The sequence below is a fragment of the Triturus cristatus genome, chromosome 4_1 (genome assembly GCF_964204655.1).
Source record: "Triturus cristatus chromosome 4_1, aTriCri1.1, whole genome shotgun sequence".
NCBI classification, from domain to species: Eukaryota; Metazoa; Chordata; class Amphibia; order Caudata; family Salamandridae; genus Triturus; species Triturus cristatus.
Window position 1 is genome coordinate 858179324 of NC_140585.1, and position 15285 is coordinate 858194608.

At 43.7% G+C, this 15285-nt stretch overlaps 1 protein-coding gene across 2 annotated transcripts in view; it reads right to left on the minus strand.

Moving 5' to 3' along the window:
• Positions 1-15285, minus strand: part of FBH1 (F-box DNA helicase 1) — a 719176-nt gene that overhangs the window by 491483 nt on the left and 212408 nt on the right. For both annotated transcript variants that reach the window (XM_085653566.1, XM_085653565.1), the window contains exon 7: positions 7720-7827. In XM_085653566.1, coding sequence (XP_085509692.1) covers positions 7720-7827 — 108 coding nt within the window. The remainder of the gene's footprint in view (positions 1-7719; positions 7828-15285) is intronic.

The window sequence follows — 15285 nt, forward strand, 5'->3', positions numbered from 1 at the left end:
CTTTGTCAGTACTCACTCAGGAACAAGCAGGATCACGCAAGCCATGTGCTTATTTTTCCAGTACATTAGATCCCGTAGCTCAGGCTTTGCCTGCGTGCCTGAAATCAGTGGCAGCAACAGCTTTAGCGATCAGACAAAGCGATGCCATAGTGTTAGGGCATCCATTGACAGTACAAGTACCACACGCAGTAGAGGTTCTTGTGAACCGAACGCAAACACAACACTTGACCGTAGCTAGACTTACAGGGTATGAGTTGACATTGTTTCAGCCACACATAGAAATCAGACGTTGTAATACATTGAATCCTGCTACACTCTTACCCGTAATGGGTACAGACCCACTAGCTCATGATTGTGTTGAAGTTATTGAGATAAAGACGAAACCCAGACAAGACTTAACAGACGTTCCATTGTTAGATCCAGACCTGACGTTGTATTTAGATGGTTCGTGCATGAGAACAAGTACAGGAGATTTAGTGGCCGCGTATGCAGTCACAACAGACACTGAAGTTATTGAAACAAACTGTATAGATACTTTGTCAGCCCAAGCAGCAGAACTTATTGCTCTAACACAAGCCTGTATTCAAGCCACAAATAAGAAAGTTAACATATACACTGATTCACGTTATGCTTTCGGAGTCGTACATGACTTCGGGGTGCTTTGGCGAGAGAGGGGTTATTTAACTTCTCATGGAACCCATATTCAGCACGGGTCCCTCATTCATGCTTTGTTAGACGCAATTCATTTACCGACTGCTATATCAATTATGAAATGTAAAGCACACACGAAGGTTACTGATATCATTTCTCAAGGCAATGATTTAGCTGACAGAACAGCTAAACAGACTGCTCAGACTCGCACATCCGACATGACAAAGCCAATAATTCCGACACCAACACAGTGTATGACGATTAAGGATCCCGCACTTGACATAATTGACATACAGACACATGCCACAGCAGAAGAAATAAAGAAATGGACTGAACTAGGAGGGATCCAAACAGATCAGGGATGGATGACGAAGGAGAAATCTGTATGGTTCCTTCCTGATTCAATGGTCCAAGCCATTATAGCTACAATTCACAGTCCGGCGCATCTAGGAGAGAAAGCTATGCTAGACAGCATTCAGCACATTTGGTTCAACAAACATTTACGAGCAGCAGCTAAACAAAAAGTCCGTACCTGTATGATATGTTGCCAGTTTAACCCAGGAAAGAGTGTTCCCGTAGAACAGGGTGGATTTCAGCCTCCTGATCATCCCTTCGAAGTCCTCCAGATGGATTACATCCAGATGGAACGATGTCGAGGATTCAAATATGTTCTCGTAGTTGTCTGTGCTCTTTCCCGGTGGACTGAAGCATACCCAGTATCAGATTACACTGCCCCGACTACTGCCAAGCAGCTAGTTCGAGAATTCTTCCCACGGTATGGTTTACCACGTGTTGTATATTCAGATAACGGCCAGCCTTTCTCATCCGAATTGATGAAACATGTTTCGCTCCTGCTAGGATATCAGTGGAAATTTCATTGTGTCCGACACCCCGAGGCAGCAGGTCTCGTGGAACGACATAATCAAATTTTGAAAATCAGATTGTCTAAAATATGTCAGGAAAAAGGGGTTGACTGGATAGTAGCCTTACCAGTTGCACTATTTTACATGAGAATGGTAGCACACTCTCGAACAGGGCTATCCCCTTATGAGGTGATCTTTGGCAGACCACCGAATATGTGGGGGACGCCTATACCCCGTAAAATAACTGATGTTGACTGTAATATGCTGACAGATTACCTGGCTTCCTTGATGTCTGCACTACAATCTTGTCGTTCACAGGTAGCCGCAGCCTTTCCTGACAACACTGAGGTGAAACCCCATGACATAATCCCTGGCGATTATGTCCTTGTGAGAAACTTCGACCGAAAGACTCAGCTGGAGCCCAGGTGGAAGACACCCAAGCTAGTCCTGCTGACGACAAGGACAGCTGTGAAGATCGAGGGCAGGAAGGGTTGGATCCATTCAAGCCATATAAAGAAATTTCATGGACTTCCTTCAGATATAAACAGTCCTCCCCGTGTGTCTTCCCCCATTGACTCAAAGCTACCTTTGGCTGAGGCCAGTAGCACAGAACTTTACAAACTGAAACTCAGATCCAGACCCAAGCTGTCGGACGATTTGATTGTTTAAGTCCTCTCCAAGGTGAAGCGGTTGAATCTGTCCCCGACATGTATCCCTTAGGTCTGAATCATGACCCATCGAGAACAATGTTGAAACGACATGCTTACTGTAAATTATTGCGTAGCCACTGTATTGTGACTTTATTAATTTTGTTTTTCTTGAGTTTTATAATAATTACTGCAAGTATATTGTTGCATATATATTATCCTGTTTCTAAACATGTTTTCAATATAACTGATGAACATTCTTTTAGTGACCTACCCCCACATGAGTTGTCCTATAGACTTGCGCTGCGTAATAACACTTTCATTAGTATGTTACATCATTCCCATCAGACTAGTAATGCCACTAATTGTTGGGTGTGTGGCCGACTCCCTCCCTATCAGAATAACAAAGGAGTTTTGCCTTTCTTTCCACATCCGTTCACACATAATGGCTCCTGTGGAGCATGGTTCAGTTTAATCAATTCTATAGACTCAGATACAGCAGTTTATCAACACCATTGGATATGGGGAAATCTGAACATAGTTCTATTCAAAGTCTGTTACCCTGATAAGGAGGGTCACCCCAGTAGAACAGGAACTGATCTAGAAAATGAAGTATATAGATTAGGTAATTTTACACCTAATCTCATGATTCTGAATGTCGAATCCGAAGTTGAGCTAATTTTGCCCACCATGTCAGTATTTCCAGTTAAGGGTGAATTATGTATAAGAAAAATTGGTTCCATACATATGGGCCATAGCAAATGCACTACTACCGTAGAATTTAGTGATGAAGGGAAATCTTCATTTAGAGCTTCACGCCACTCCTACTTCATATGTGGTCAGACTGCATACATGGGTCTACCACCAGACTGGGATGGTACCTGTTACATAGCATTCCTTTTGCCACCTGTTTTCCTAGCTCCTCCTGATTATTATCGAAATGTTCATTTAGTACACAATAGAGAGCGAAGAGATCTCCCAGTTGTCGATTATACTGAGACGGCATGGGACAAGTATGTAGATTTCAATAAAGGTATTTTTCCATATATAGGTACAATTTCAAATAGTAAGCTGATACGTAGACTAACCAAGACTCTTGAAGCTGTAGTGAATGAAACTATAGCCGCCCTAGGCAATCTGACAGAGGAACAATCTGTGATGAGAATTGTTGTTCTTCAAAATCGTCTTGTCCTTGACGTCATCCTGGCCGATAGGGGCGGAGCTTGTAGGGTCATCGGATCCAGCTGCTGCGTATTCATACCAGAAAATTTGCCATCTGTATATAAAGCCATAACACGCCTTCATAAGATTGTGAGCCAGATACACGAGAATCCAGGCACTTGGACGTGGTCCGGGTGGTTTTGGAGTGTGATATCAGCCTGGGGATGGAGAGTTCTATCCTTCCTAGGTATTGGCCTTCTTATACTCTTCAGTTGCTGCTTATGTCTGCAATGTGGACCAGCGATTTGTGGTCTGTGTGCCACATCGTGTATTCCACATCAAGGTTTTCGTTCAAAATCCCGGAAGAAGAAAGAAGAAGAAATGATGCTCCATGAGCAAATCGATGGATTAATGAAGATTGATGTTTTTTGACGGGCAAGTAGGGGACAAGGAGGGAATGTGGAAATGTGGATTTTCCTGATCAGTTATGTCCCCTATCTTGGACCCCAACGGTTCTATATGCATGTTACAAGCACATGTATGTTCCCTCCAGTTCCAGTTTCGAAGACGCAAACACATGTGCGTCCACCATCAACATGTCCTCTGTCAGATCCGCCATTAATGGGCTGGATATTTGATTCCTAAGTATGAAAGGCCACCGACTTTGTATGGCTAAGTTACTCCATTTCTACAGTTCAGGCGAAGTAGGCCCGATTCTGTCCTCAAAGCTTTTCCCTGCTCTCTGCCTCTGACAAGCGTCAGCTTGAGCTCGCATCTGTATCCATGAACTTTGTCCTATTTCCTGTGCAGCTAACGGTGCCTGCCTCGGCCAGTTTCGCCTGCCTGCCAAGAAGCTGTATTTCACCTTCGAATTATCTACTTTGCTCTTCAGCCGATGCATTCCTGTCTAGTAGTTTAGGTAAACATTTCTTCAAGCTACCGAGCAAGGGGCCCGGCCTCTCTGTCTTCATGCAAGTAATTCATAGCCCAGTTGCCATGGAAAGTTTTCTGCCTCTTGCATCTCATATAGACACTTAGACGCTTGTGCACGCACACACAGTCAGTATAGAATAGATTCTGTCCGAGAGTCCTTCCTTGTGGATAACATAGTTCTTTAAACATAGGATGTTAGATATGATTTGGGATTAGGTTGACTTGACCCCCCCAGACTTCTCGTCTCCACATGTAGAGCTAAATGTCAAGTCCCCTTCACCCCCTAGTTGCACGTCAATTACACGTCATGCTGCTGCGCGCGCATTTCTGCCAAGTATTATCTTATAGATCCACCTATACATGACATCATAACCAATCATGTTTCTTTTTACTCCTTGTTACGCCTAGTTTCGGTTACGTATTCATAGTATCGTTTCTCTTATCAATTGTTACGCCTTCTACATTTGTTTCATTGTAATGTATGTTCTATAAAAGCAATTTCCTGTCAATAAATTATCGTACTTCACTTCCTGAACCCTCGTGGTGACGGAACCTGAAGGCTGCCACTCGAGTCGGCCATTTTGGAATAAAGCCCATTCAGAAACCTCTTATACCACGGATTCTGCCTCTTATTATTCTGAGCTATTTTATTTAAGATGTCGTATGAAATTCAGTCCCGGTAATATTTTATTTACCACACATGAGTGATGTTAAAATTATTTATAGAGTGCACATACACCATACGGTTTCTTGATGCTGGATACAGGGAAAAGCATGTAGCTCACTAATTCAATCATATGCTTGGAAGAACAACCATGTTTTCAAGAGTTGTCTGAATCGAAGCTAGCACAGTGACGATCTGATAAGAATTCCGGAAACAAAGGGCCAGAACAGAGAATGTAGCTCCTCCTAGCCTCTTCTTTTTAAAAGGGGGGGATGACCAGGAAGTTGAGGTATGAAGACCTCAGGTTCGGAATGGGGATATACCTATGGATGCATGTAGAAATAAATTCAGGGCAGGTGCCGTGCAACGATTTGAATATGAAACACCTGATCTTAAATGCAGTTCATTGTTTTACCGGTAGGCAGTGCAGTTTCCTCATCAGGGGAGTGACGTGACCCCTTCTAAGCTGTTGGTGGATCAGTCTGGCTACCTGGTTTTGTACAAGTTGCAATCTTTTCATTACGTATTTCAAGATGGCGAAATAAAGGGAGTCCTAATTATTTCATTTAAACTGGTAACAAATGAGACACCCCTCTCACTTTAAATCATAACTTGATTGAAACCTGTGGCTGGCCTCTTTATGTAGTATCTTAATTACGGAGTTCCTCAGCAAATAAAGCCCTCTTTTTGCATTGGATTGGATTTCTAAGGGGCATCAGAAAGATAAAAGATACAAAGCAAGAGGTGTTGCAAGAGGTGATTGCAGTGCTGGTACCTGACAAAACAGTGTATCTGGGACTCGGCCGAAAGCAGCTGCCAACAACCTATTATGATGTCCACCAGCATTGTACCAGTGGTGCCATCCAATAGGTGAGTGCATCAAAGGATAACCATAATATTCTTCTCCACCTTCCTCCATGGTGGTTCTTCTGATACTGACTTTTATTCTAGGGCAACTGTCAGCATAGGGGTCAGACGTAGAAGGTTCTTTCTTCCAGATAAAACTTTTCCTGAGCCTTCATTTTCATCTATCTTATTATTTTCCTTCACATTTATCAAATGAAGGAAAACAACATGAGCACACAAAAACACAACCACCAAAACAAAAACAAGAACACACAAACACAAAAAGAATTACCAAATGGAAATACGGTTAGAGGGAAGCAAACTGGGATACATGAACACTAGGACTGGGAGACACAGAGATGGGGGTGACTGGTGCAATAGATCACCAACAGGAGACCAGAACACTCAGCCAATGGGGCACAAAAATAAGACTGGATGACTGGACAATGCAAGTGAAAGAAAAACATTAGGATACAAATAATATCATGCTGAAGTATAAACATTGAGACAGGACAATGCATACATCGGAGACTAAAGCGAAGACAATGGGTTAGGGGGACAGGGATACAGTGAGACCCAGGTACAAAAGAACACCGAGTTGCAGACAGATTCTGGGCAGTGAAATGCAGAAAGATACAACCTCTAAGCCGGGAAGGTAGAAACAACTGCAAAGGAAAGAAATGCATTAGAAAAGGAAAACACCAATACTGTGCCCAGGAAGAACACTTTGTTCAGATAAAAGGACGCAGGCCAAAGATCATGGATACATCCAAAATGGGAAACTAAAGCGAAGAGCTCACATATGCACAGGGACAAGGGGCAACACAGCCAGTTATAGGAGGGCCAAGATACGCATTGATGACACAGACGTACAATGGGATAAGGAATGTCAGTCTAGACCAGCACAAGGAGGTACATTGTCCTAACTGGACAGCTGTGGCAGACTTTACATTTTACAAAAACATCTCATATAATATAGTCATAGGGTCTTGTATAAAAAATACACAAAGATAAAGTTAACTGCTTAAACCACGATGCACTACTATGTACTCGAATTAATATTGAATTAGGTAAATGTGAAGGAAAATAAGTCAGTACATAAAAATAGAAGGTGCACGTAGAACGGTGGCCAGTAAATTAAACAAATACCACATCTAAGCACACCCAGATAATGCACATGAATACAATTAATTGTCCTCTTCCTGGTTAACATTCCTGTAGTAATAAAAGTGACACCGATACAACAATTCCAATCAGTGTGGCAACTCTTTCCAGATCATATAACTACAGCTTTACAAACATCACTCAAAAGACGTTTTCTAACTGTTTTTGAGCCACAAAATAAATTCCAGGTTGAAAATATAGCTCAAAAGCTACCACCATCTCACCAATCTTCATATCAACAGGGAAGTGCCATTCTCTAGATTATGTTGCATTTAAGAATAACCCACAAATAGGAAATTCTTTATGCAGTTTAAAATCTAAGTTTCCATAAATATAAGCTTTCAGATTTCACACACCATAATCTCTAAAAACTACACAGGTAATGCCAGTCGCAAGCTTAAAGATGGATTGAAAAAGCTATAGAGGGATGAAGAGGTGGGTGGTATGCACAGGTGAAGGTCTAGGTTGCTTATACGTGGATGTTACAGAATTTATTTCGGAAGAAGATTTGTCCAGAAAATAATGGTTTGAGTACGGAAATTGAAATTTGGCATCAGGCGAACATAGCTGTGATATTGGTCAAATCCATAAGGAGCACAAGAAATAAACAATAAACACAGAGAAGCATTATTAAGGAAAGCATTAGTTATCAAGTACATATGGTTATTCAAGTAAAAGGACTAAAAAGTAACCATTTTCTTTCTGGGGTGTTCACATCTTCTGAAGTAGTGAACATCAACATTAGTGCTGTAATCGATCAAAGTTTAACAATTAAAGTGACCAATCTTACCTGAGGCAAGCATCTCCTTCGTAGTTAAGGATTTTATTCTCCTTGTACTCATCAACAGGGTTCAAGTTCTCCATTTGGTTTAAGCAGTAGAAAATATTATAGTGTAGCCTAACAGAAAACAGACACAAGCAATATCCCAACTTAAGAAAATCTTTAATACTTTACATTAATGTTTTGCGTTCTTTAATTTACAACTAAAACAGTTTTGCACAGGAATAACTTGTTACATACATGTATACATTCACAGATTAAAACTGTTTAGGAGATATCAACAATATGTTACATTTAAATTTAAAAACGAATACCATTCAAAACATAGAATCTTCAAGAGAAGCAGAATAGTGACTGTCTGTATACACCAAACAGCAGATACACAAGTAGACCAAATACACATCATACTCCATGTTTGGAAACATGGTCACTCAAAGTGTAATTAAACCCTTTGAAGATTATACCACACCTCAAACTAAGAAGTCCCTGCATGAAATCCACAAACTGACACCACGCTCACAAGCCATGGAATCTGAATTACCAAAATATATGAACTTGAAATTATGGGTGAACAGTGATTGTTAGAACCCATTACAGCATTTCGACACATTAGCTGGCCACAAGCTGGCCCTAGTGTCATTACACATGTGAGGAGAAGAGGAAATCTACTCCTTTAACGAGTTGTATAGGTTATGCTCACGTTGCCAAAACTGAGAATCTTAGTGTTCTACTAATTGCTGCAGTTGATAGTATCTAAAACATAAGATCCAAGAAGTAAACTGAGCCCGGCAGAGGTTGGGAGACTTAGATGTTGGGGCCGAAGCTTACCTGGGGCTGCGGTCAATGAGGAAGACATATGTGGCGACCAACAGGGAAGGGTCTTGCCAGGAGCCCTCAGGATTGTCCAACTTTCAAGGAGATGGTGCTCTATGGGGCGAGCGGGGCATGGATCCCAACTAGATCCCCATTCTTAAAGGAAAGGTTGAGTTCTTCCGAGTAAAGGTTGCAATGCAGTAGCGGTTTGTTGACCACTTTAATGAACGCTAATAGCTGTAACCGAGCCGCTCCTGGGTGAAATGCTGGAAAGACCAGAGCTGCAAAGAGGACTTTTTTCAGTCAGGGATTACACTGGGGAAAAGTAGAGGAGTACAAGATACAGGGACCCTGGTGAAGCGGCTCTTACAGCTGAGAAACAGGTTCTGCTTAGATCCATCAAACAATTCAGATGCGACTTGACGAAGAGCATCAATGAGAAGACGGTGAAAGCTGTCAAAAACCAATAGGAGGGGTTGAAGAATAAAAATTATTGGTATTATTATTATTGGTATTGAAAAGGAGAAGGAGTAATCTGCAACAAGTCTCCAGCCATTGAAACAACAGTTTAAGAACTCCGTTTCCGAGATACAGAATCTGGTGTCCTTTAAAGAAAAGATGGTGAATGGCTTCAATGACCAAGCTGCAACGGCTAGAAAATGTGAGTTGAGGGTCTTGACAGAGTGATTAGGGTCCCTGCGCAAATCCCATCAGAGTATCTGCTGTAGGAAATGCAAGAAACACTGGGAAACCTGTTGATTCTGAATGCTGAGGAGGTGCGCCGATTAAGTAAGTAAATCTTTATTCGGTTATATTCATAGCCATTATATTTATAAGGTTATATTGATAACTATAAAAGAACATAGTATCAATATACATACATATCAAGCATAAGAACGTGTACACACAATATAAATACATGCTATAAGAATGATAAACTCAACAAACAGAAACTCCTTAAAGATAACAGCCCCAATATGACTTATATAGAATGTTCTCCAATAGCAGCAACAACGTTAATCAGGCCTGGACTGCCTCGATTTTAACCCAGCTCTTAACCCTTTCGCTGCTAGGCCTTCCGTGCCTGCCACAGGAAACGGTTGAAAACGCAACGTGGACACACCACATTTTTACAGTGAAAACTGTCCTTTTTTTCAAAGCGCATAGCTGTGGATTTTGAACCCTAGCTCTGTCTGCACTTAGGTAAACCTAGCAAACCAATACAATTTTGAAAACTAGACACCCAGGGGAAACCTTGTAAACTTCAAACTTTGTCACAAAAACACATTTTCCTCACATTTCTGTGATGGAGAGTTCTGGAATCTGCATGGATCCACAAATTTCATCCACCCCGCATTCCCCAGAGTATCCCGATAAAAATGGTACCTCACACTTGTGTGGGTAGGCCTAGTGCCCTTGACAGGGAAGGGCCCAAAACGTATTGTGGAAACATCAAAATTACCTATCACAAAATGACTTGGTTTTGCAAAGGGGCTCACCTGGGTTTTTGGCCCCGCGCTCGGAGGCAATTTGGGAACCCTACCAAACCCAGAAATCTGTGAAAACTAGACACCTGGCGGAGTCCAGGGAGGTATGGCTTGGATGAATCTCCCAACGTTTTCCTACCCAGAATCCCCTGCAAACCTCAAATTTAGCAGAAAAAAAATCAAATTTTTCTCAAATTTCTGTGTGGGAAAGTTGTGGGATCACCAGGCTGACACAAATTTCCTACCACCCAGTGTTCCCCCAGGTCTCCCAATAAAAAGGGTACCTCACTCATGTGGGTGGGCCAAGTACCCCAGACAGGCAAGAGCCCAAACCTATTGTGGAGACATCAGAATTACCTATCACAAAACAACCTGGTTTTGCAAGGGGTGGCACTTGGGTTTTTGGCCCCGGGCTCGACAGCCATCTAGGAAAACCTACCAAACCCACACATTTCTAAAAACTATGCACCGTGGGGAAATTAGAGGGGTATGGCTTGCATGGATCCCCCCACGTTTTCCTACCCAGAATCCCCTGCAGACCTCATATTTAGCTGAGAAAATCAAATTTTTCTCAAATTTCTGTGTGCAAATGTTGTGGGATCACCGGGCTGACACAAATTTCCTACCACACAGCTCTCCCCAGGTCTCCCTATAAAAATGGTACCTCACTTGTGTGGGTGGGCCAAGTACCCGCGACAGACAAGGGCCCAAAACGTATTATGGAGACATGAAAATTACCTCGCACAAAACAACCTGGTTTTGCAAGGGGAGGTGTGGCACCTGGGATTTTGGCCCCTGGCTCGGCGGCCATCTAGGGAAACCTATCAAACCCACACATTTCTGAAAACTACAAACCCTGGGGAGTCCTTGGCGGTATGGCTTGCATGGGTCCCCCAACATTTTCCTACCCAGAAGCCCCTGCAAACGGCAAATTTAGCTGAAAAAAAAACACTTTTGTGTGGGATTATCACAAATGTCCTACCACCCAGCGTTCCCCTTGTTCTCTCGAGTAAAATGATACCTCACTTGTGTGGGTGGGCCAAAAACATAGGGATTAAGGGTATAGCACAGCGAATTCTAAGAGCTACATTTATAAAAATATGTTTTTAGCCGATTCTGCATTGGACAGCCAGGGTGTCTAGTTTTCAGAATTGTGTGGGTTCGGTAGGTTTCCCTAGATAGCTTGTCTGTGCAGCTGGTGTGCACATTTCTCCACCAACGTAACTACTCCCCACAACCCTTCAACCTCTTCTACATGGTGTACACTGGTAACAGAGGTTTCTCCAGGGCTTCAAAGGTGCAAATGGAAGTCAACATGAAATGGGTTGACAAATCACCTGACTAGAATGGCAGTCAATTCATAAGCGATCATCATGGAAAGTTTGTATGGTGTTCCTATAATGCTCAGGAATGCCCGTAACATGTTTGTGATCTAGGCTTGTGGGCTTTGACTATGTACATTGTCACTGCCTATATACAGAAATTCTATCATCTAATATTGCTGCAGTTCACCAAACACTAAATCAGGCAGTATGACATTTGGTATGGAGAAATAAGTTTAAAAATTGCAATACCCATAAACACATTAACCCCCTGGAAGTTTATTTTACCATAAGTGGTAAAACTATAAAAATGATTGTGTTTCTTATACGTTCCACAAGCCTCAGAATCCTCTTGGAGTTGACCTTGGGGTTACTGGTGATTATGACATGAAAGGAGGCTTCTTTGAGGGTGACTGTTGCCAGTTAGTGTCCCTCTTTAATCTTCTCCTGATAAAAATGGCGATCTGACATATTGGTTCTGTGTAACAAGTTCAATATGGAGCAGAGAGTAATATCATTCTTGAGAATAATCAAACTAAATAGACTACTTGCCCTCATTTTGTCACAAGTTACTACTCTAATGCTCCACTTTAAAGTACGGATTCATGCTCACATCCCCTTAAAGATCTTTATTCCTCCTAACTCTTTGCCTTGGTAACACACTCTTTAGGAGTGTTTCAAAGACCATATAATACGCCTGTGTTATGGTATCTAATATCACGGCATAGGAGTGAACTTACCCTCTTCCTTAAAATAAAAAAACACGCAGAAAGAAATAGTGTGAGAAAGTGGCTCTGTATATACTGTTCCTTAATAGGTACAGGGTGTACAGAGTCCACAGTCCCCAAGGGTTTGACAGAGGCTAAAGTTAGATATAACCTTACTCACTAAAGTGGTAGCTTGGTCGAGCAGTAAGGCAGTATCAGAGGACAGTGTAAAGCATTTGTTGTACACACTCAGTCAGCAAATGGTCTCACACACTCAATAACTGAACTCTAGGCCAATGGTTTATATATAAAAAATATATGCTTGTTTTATTTTAGAACCAACAATTGGAATTAAAATATACTTTCTCAGAATGAGATGCTTTATATAAATACTTTTGCAATATGCAATTGACTTTTGTAAACAGTTACAAGTGGTTGCAATAGGCAACACTATTTTAAACACAATAATGCATCGAGTTCAATGGAAGGTTCATGTTATTTGCCACAGATTACTTTTAGGATTACTTTTGGAATTCCAGGACTGGATCCTAGATTCAGTCCTGGGTCAGTACTCAGAATCAAGTGATGAAAGTCGACTTAATTACTGTGATGATTTTTAAACAATATTTAGCTATTTTAAAAGTTGACACTTAGAAAATATTTCATAGAAAACAGTCAATGATTCCCTATGGCAGAAAATGCAAGTTACAGGTATAGTATGTTCTCGTTGCTTTTGTAATCCAGTACTGGGTACCTAGACTCAGTACTGGGACCTTTATCCAAAACAGGTAAGTAATTACGTTTTCAGATATTAAGCGATTTTTAAAGAATATTTAAAGATTGCAGAAATTGACACTTAGAAGAAATTTCACATGGGAGAAAATTGGGTTACTGGTAAGTAAAGTTGTAAGTATTTTTCAGAGTTAGTGCTGGGCACCAAGTTCCAGCACTGGGAGCTCACCTAAGAGCAGGTGAGTAATTTCGTTTTCGTTACTCGGCTGATTTTTAGTGAATATTTTAAGATTTGAAAAGTCCACACTTAAAAGAAATTTCAGGAAAAAGCCAGTCAATGTTACCCCATGAAGAAAATAGAGTTATCGGTTTAAAGGTAAGTACTCGACTGGCAGAGTTGAGGTTCTGGGCATAGACTCAGGGGTCCCCCAGGGTCAGATAGGTACAGTTGGTTCACCCTCAGCGACTCTAGGGCGGCCGGGTGCAGAGTGAGTTAGGCCCAATGTTATCCTATGAGGGATAGGGGGGCCTTGGTTGGTGGCTGCTGACTGGCAAGCCACGCGGCTGTGGGAGCTGGGCTCCTGGTCACTTACTCAGGGCAAGTAGGGAAGTAGGTAGGTGTAGAGGTTTCACTGCCAAGGCCACTCGGGCGGCTGGGTGCAGGGTGCTGTTGAGCCTTCGGGCGTTAAATTAATTTCAATGGGAAATCTTCGGTTAGTAAAAAGACTGCAAGCTCGGGGACGAGGATTCTTCAGGTGCCACCACCACTTCGAGAGGTAAGTTGGGTAGTTGGAGGATAGGTAGGTACCCCGGGATTGGGCACAGGGGGCCGTGGACACCGCGTGCAGGGGTGCCTTTTGGTGTCGGGAAATCTTACCCTCTGTTGATCGCGGTTGGGGGGGGGGGGGGGCACCTTGTTCTGAGGCTGCAGGCTCCTTCAAGAGTGTCGAGGGAGGTCCTTGGGTACCGGACTCGGGGTCACAGTCGCCGAGGGTCGTCCTCGTGGTCTTTGTCCACTCCGGCACTGGCCAGGCTTGGCTGGTGCAGAGTGTGCTGGGTTCGCGGTTCCGGGCTGCTGCCAGGGATTAGAGGTAGGTTTTGAGTAGAGCCTCTACTGATGGGAGTCCCAGGGGCTTAGAGCCAAAAGGTAGCCAGGTCCTCCGGGGTTTGTGAGGTTGCTGGCCACAAGAGATGCCGGGTTGGAGCAGAAGCAGGTTCGAGGGTCGACAGGCCGGTAGGGCTGGGGCCAAAGCAGTTGGTGTCTTCCTCTTTTTAGCAGCTGCAGGGCAGGTCTTCTTTCTTCTTGCTCTTCTTTGTAGTTTTGAATCTGGAATCTGGGGAAGAAAGGTTCAGGGTGCCCCTAAATACTAGATTTAGGGGCGTTACAGGTGGGTGAAGGGCAGGGGTCAATGGGTCCCTGTCCTGGGGTGGGTACACCCCCTATCCTGCCTCTCTCCTGTGGGAGGGGGGCAGGAGCCTAGTCCTGATTGGGCAGGGCTTCCCATCTTCAAGATGGCGAGAGCCCGGGGATGTGCTTCACCTCGCCTCCCCCACCTGAGGGGTGGGGTTGGCAGGCTGGCACATCCCCTGTCCTTATTTGGGGTTTCAGGCCAAGCTTCCCAACAGAGTGGGGGGTTGCAGTGGCCTGTGGAAGCTCACAGAGGCGGCATGCCTTTGAAGCTTCCCCCTGCCCATCCTGGGGGAGGAGATTTAGCACCTCGCCCAGGATGTGCATTGTTGCAGACCCAGGAGAGCAGGGGCTCTCCTACCCAGGGGTCCAGCAACATGTCGGCTGTGTGGCAGCCTAGGCAGCCTCAGAACAGACGTGGATTGTAGGTTTAGGTTTCAGGGGGCCTCTCTAAGATGCCCTCTGTGGTGCTTGGTACATTAAATCACACACTGGCATCAGTGTGGATTTAATGTGCTGAGCAGTTTGATATCAAACTTGTCAGTCTTCAGTGCTGCCATTATGGTGCTGTGGAGTTCATGTTTGACAAGCTCCCAGCACCATATACTCTTAGCTGGCAGCACTGCACTTACAGGACCCAGGAATGGACCTGGGTACTGTAGGGGCACAGGGCTCCTGCCTCCGTGCCCACACCACTGGCATAGGGCACCCAGCTAGAGGAGTGGCTGATGTATGCCAGGGCAGTGTAGGTTGTGGGCATGGCACACAGGGATGTGTGTCATGTCGACTTTCTGTTTTGTCTTGTATCCAGACACTCAGCCTGCAAGGGCAGGGTGTGTGTGTTAGGGTACGGGGCCTCTAAGGGTGGCACAATGAGTGCTGCAGCCCTTAGAGGCCTTCCCTGGTCACAAGGCCCTGGATACCTAGGGTACCATTTACCAGGGGCTGATATGTGGCCAGGGTTTGCCAATTTGGGTTTTGGCTGTTAGGCAGTTTTTAGAGGAGGAACACAGGCCCTGGGCACCTGATTGGCAGGAGCCCAGGGCACAACAAGGAAAAGTGCATCAGCTATTAGGCAAAAAAAGGGGGGGTGTCTGCAACAGAAA